The 4677-nt window shown below is 52.1% G+C and overlaps 1 protein-coding gene across 1 annotated transcript in view; it reads right to left on the bottom strand.

Moving 5' to 3' along the window:
* Vstm2b (V-set and transmembrane domain containing 2B) overlaps positions 1–423 on the bottom strand; it is a 16161-nt gene extending 15738 nt beyond the window's left edge. The window contains exon 1 of the mRNA XM_013026152.1: positions 315–423. Within this exon, the coding sequence (XP_012881606.1) occupies positions 315–423 (109 nt within the window). The remainder of the gene's footprint in view (positions 1–314) is intronic.
* Between the last annotated feature and the right edge of the window lie 4254 nt (positions 424–4677).

Below are 4677 nucleotides of genomic sequence, written 5' to 3'. Positions count from 1 at the left end.
GGGGTTGCGACCCCTCACCGCCCCCTCCTCTGACGTGCTCCCCATTTTGGGGGGGGAATCCCCGAAGGTGGCCAAGCGGCGCGGGGGGCCGGGGGCCGAGTCCCCAGGCGTGCGTGGCACTCCCCGGATCGGAGCCCGGACACTGGAGGGGTGCCGGCCGCCCCCGCCCCCCGACGAGGGAGGTGTGGTCGGGACCCAGCGCCGGAGTCCTTTAGTGGAGTCCCGCAGCCTCGCGGGGTCCGCGCTCTCCCCCTTCCCGGACCCCCACCCCGGGGGGGCACTTTAGCCTGGGACCCCCAGCTTTCCGCTCTGACCCGAGGCTGGAGTGGGGTCCCGGGACTCGGCGCCTCGGCTCGGCCGGCTTTGCCAATCAGCAGCCCCCAAGGCACCGCTGGCCACGGGGACGCGCTCCCGGGCGGCCATCGGGGGCTGCCCCCCTTCCTCTTCACCCTCCTCCTCTCTCCTCCCCTTCCCCTCATCCTTCTCCCTCCCCCTCCCCCTTCCCTCTCTTCCCCTCCCCTTCCCCTCATCCCCTCCCTTCTCTCCCCTTCCCTCCCCGTTTTCTCCTCTACCTCTTCTCTTCCTTTTCCCTCCCTTTCCCTCTCCTCCTCCTTCACCTCCCTCCTCTTACTTTCCTTCCCCTCCTCTTTTCCCCCTCCCCTCCCTCCCTTCCTCCCTCCCTCCCTCCTATCCTCCCTCCCTCCCTCCCTTCCTTCCTTCCTCCCTCCCTCCCTTCCTTCCTTCCTTCCTTCCTTCTTCCCTCCCTCCCTCCCGTCTGTGTCAGGTGTCAGGTTCTCTATGGGGTCATTTCCCACCCCTGCCAGTGGTACCCCGGCAGGGTAGGGGAGGCCGAGGGTGACCCCTCCTCCCTGGGCCTCCTCCCAGGCTTCCTGCGCGCGGGGCCGCTCTGGCGGTGGTTCCCTGGCCACTGACCAGCGTTTCCCTGCCCGTTACCGTGTCCTTAGCCACGGTTGGGCACCCACAGATGGAAGACTCGCGGCTGGCTTGCTGTCCTCCGCCGCTGAAGGGAGGGGGCAGACTTACATCATGCTATACTGACGCAGGACCGGGAGGAGAGGCAGCATCTGGCACTCCGAACCGGGGCACTGTCCGAAGCTCTTTCACTCAAGGCTGGTGCTCTACTACTGACTACCTAGGCTGCCTGCAAGCTGTGATCCTCAGATCTCAGGATTACAGGTGTGAGTTACCATGGGCAGCTCCACACAGGGGTCTGATGGGGGAGAGCACAAAGCCCAAAGTGTGGGGGCTCTTAGTGATCACCTGTCCCTGTGTGTGAGAGAAACAGAGATGGGGGGGCATTTTACAGCAGAAGATGAGATTTCTTAGAAACCAAATTATTCTTCTGCTCAGTAACTGTCAGTGGGGCTGGCAGTTCACACCAGTAATCCTACCTACTCCGAAGGCTGAGATCAGAGAGAGGATCGTGATTAGAAGCCAGCCCAGGCAGACAAATCCCTGAGACTTTTATCTCCAGAGAACCAGCCAAAAGCTAGAAGTGGTGATGGGGCACAAAGGGTAGAACACAAAAGCCAAGCAAGAGCATGAAGTTCAAGCCTCAGTTACATAGCACAACAACAAAACAAAAACAATTAACAAATAATCTCAATGCCTGTCCAGCTGCTGGCAAACAATTCCTTTACTAACAGGTCTCAGTTTTACTAAGAGTTCTTGTTTCTCGAGCTCACTCGTAAAGTTATTATTTTACTGTTCAACTCTTCTCAGAGTTGGGGTTTCGATGTTTGTGTTTTGCCTGACCTTTCCTGTCCTCTCTGTACTGTGTACAGCAAGCAGCATTGATTTTGGGTAATGTATTTTGATTTTAAGACGCAGCCCATCCATAAGCTTTTCTATCAATAACTCTGGCACTCCGCATACCAGACAGCTTAGGGCAAAATAGCAGATTTATGGGACTTTTATTTTTGGCCAATTTCGCCATTCATTTGCCATCAATGTCAGAGGATTTTTTTTTTTTTTTGGGTGCTGGTATTAAGGTTTGAACTCAGGGTTCTGTCCCTTAGCTTGCTTGCTTGCTTGCTTGCTTGCTTCCTTCCTTCCTTCCTTCCTTCCTTCCTTCCTTTCTTTCTTTCTTTCCTTTTTCTTTCCTTTGCTGGTTGTTTTGTTTTTGCTTTTGGGCTTGAACTCTGAGCCTGAGCCCTGTCCCTGAGCGTTTTTGTTTTGTACAAAACTAGTGCTCTACCACTTTAGCCACAGCAACATTTCTGGCTTTTTCAGAGTAGTTAATTGGAGATAAGAGTCTCTTGGATTTGTCTGCCTGGGCTGGCTTTGAACTGTGATCCTCCCTTCTTATTCTCTTGAGTAGCTAGGATTAGAGCTGTGAGCTATAGGTCGGGGAGAAGGTGGAGATACAGTTTTGAGTAGAGTCTCAAGAAGACATAGTGTGAGTGAAGTGTGGGAGCAGAGGGGTCTGGTCTGTTTGGCTATACAGAAACTTCTGGGGATGGATCTTGAGGGAAAGGAGATGGAAAGTTCCAGAACCTAGGGGAAGTCAAGCAAAAGGCTCTCAATTTTGCCTTCTTGTATCGCAACTTCGCACCAATGGGGAATGTCAAATTCTGGTCACAGAACAACCAGGCATGGAGACAGAAGCGGCACCTCCCTGCCCACTAGCCCCAAGGCCCTGGGCACTCAGTCTGGGCTCAGATAACTGAGGGAAAGGGCCGCAGCTGTCAGGAGTCCTCAGGTCTGGCCTGTCAGTGCTCCTGGTCTAACGCCTGAGGCTTTTTGTTTGTCACATAAGATTGCTTGGACTCAGAGACAGACTAGAGGAGAGCCATGAAGAGAGAAAAACTTGGAAACACACACCCAACCTTTCTTCAGCCATTTCTACTGAGAACTTGATCCGATCTGTGAGAAAAACTGTCTTTTTTTTTTTTTTTTAAATCAAAGTGTGTTGCTTGGAAGTTCCTGCTTTAAGCCTGGTGTCCGTGGCTCTCGCCTGTAGTCCTAGGTACTCAGGAGGCTGAGATCTGAGGATCGAGATTCGAAGCCAGCTGGGGCAGGAAAGTCTGTGAGACTCTTATCTCTAGTAAACCAGTAGAAAACCACAAGTGGCACTGTGGCTCAAGTGGTAGAGCTCTTGCCTTGAGCTGAAGAGCTGAGGGATAGCGCCCAAGCCCTGAGTTCAAGCCCCACAATAGACAAACAAACAAACAAAAAATCTCGAACATGTAGCAGAGTCTGTGGAATGGAGAGGGTTGATCCCAGTCAGGACCGGGATGGTGAGAAATGCCCAGGAAGACAGAATCATGGGTAGAATTGAGGACCATACGAAACAGGCTATTGCTCTGAACTTGGGGACCCTGGTGACCTGTAGTAGGGGTAAAGTGGGAGCAGGGGACCTGGCAGGTCTATTCAAAGTTTGATTTATGAGCCAGGCACAGAGCAGGACCGCTGCCATGGATCCCTCTCTGGCTGGACTCCTCTCCTAGAAAACCCTCAGTTCTCAGCCTCCTCTTCCCCCTCCTCTGGCACTTGATTACAGATCTCAAGAAATATCATGTCCAGCCAGCCGGGCATTGGTGCCTCACACATGTCTTCCTACCTACTCAGGAGGCTGAGATCTAAGAATCATTGTTTGAAGCCAACCCCGGGCAGGAAAGTCCCTGAGACTCTTGTCTCCAATGAACCACCAAAAAACCAGAAGTGGCGCTGTGGTTCAAGTGATAAAGCATCAGCTTTGAGCACAAAACACTTAGGGACATTGCCCAGGCCCTCAGTTTCCTCTCTGAGGCCAGCCATGTGCACATGTAGGTTTTAGGGATATCGCCCTAGGACCAGCCTCCCCCCCCAAAAAAAAAGCAACACAAAGCAAAGCAGAGTGAAATGGAGTGGCACCCACAGCTCTGGGTTCAGATTCTGACTTGCATTAACTTTCCAGAACCTGGCTGTTGTCTTCAGTGGGATGAAGTAGCAGGATGGGTCTGAGAGCGGGGTTTGCTCAGATGGGAACAGCAGGTCCACACCATGAAGCTGGCACCTAGCTGGCCTGGGTGTTAGGAAGGTGTCAGATTGGGTACTTCCTGCCATTGCCTAGCTGCCCTCGACTCTGGGTATGGCGGGGGGGGGCGGTTACAGAGAGAACACAGAAATTAGAACCTGGGGTGACCAGTCGAGCGGAGAATCTCTCTTGTGGATCTCATCACAACCTCTTGTGTATATGTGATATTTAGTCATATATGAAAATAAATTTTACAGACCCAAGGAGAGTTAATGTCTTTATTTTTTTTTAATATTCTCAATACACTCAGGGTTTTATTTCCTACTCCACCTATTAGTGTAATTTAGTAGAGGACAGACTGTATACTAACCAAAAACTTGCTTTCATGTTATGAAGAATGAAGAGGTAGAGATTGGCTGCATAAACACTGCTATTCTTCCCACATGCATGCATGCCTGCCTGACTTCCTTCCTTCCCTCCCTCCCTCCCTCCCTCATTCCTTCCTTCCTTCCTTCCTTCTTTCTCTATGTGTCAGTCCTGGGGCTTGAACTCAGGGCCTGCATATTGTCTCTGAGCTTTTTTGCTCAAGGCTAGTACTCTACCACTTAAGCCACAGCTCCACTTCTGGCATTTTTGGGCAGTTCATTGGAGATAAAGAGTCTCATGGACTTTCCTGTCCAGGCTGACTTTGAACCATG

This window comes from Dipodomys ordii, unplaced genomic scaffold, assembly GCF_000151885.1.
Source record: "Dipodomys ordii isolate 6190 unplaced genomic scaffold, Dord_2.0 Scaffold92, whole genome shotgun sequence".
In the NCBI taxonomy this organism is placed as follows: domain Eukaryota; kingdom Metazoa; phylum Chordata; class Mammalia; order Rodentia; family Heteromyidae; genus Dipodomys; species Dipodomys ordii.
Note: the sequence above shows the minus strand (reverse complement) of the source record. Positions and strands in the feature narration are given on the sequence as shown.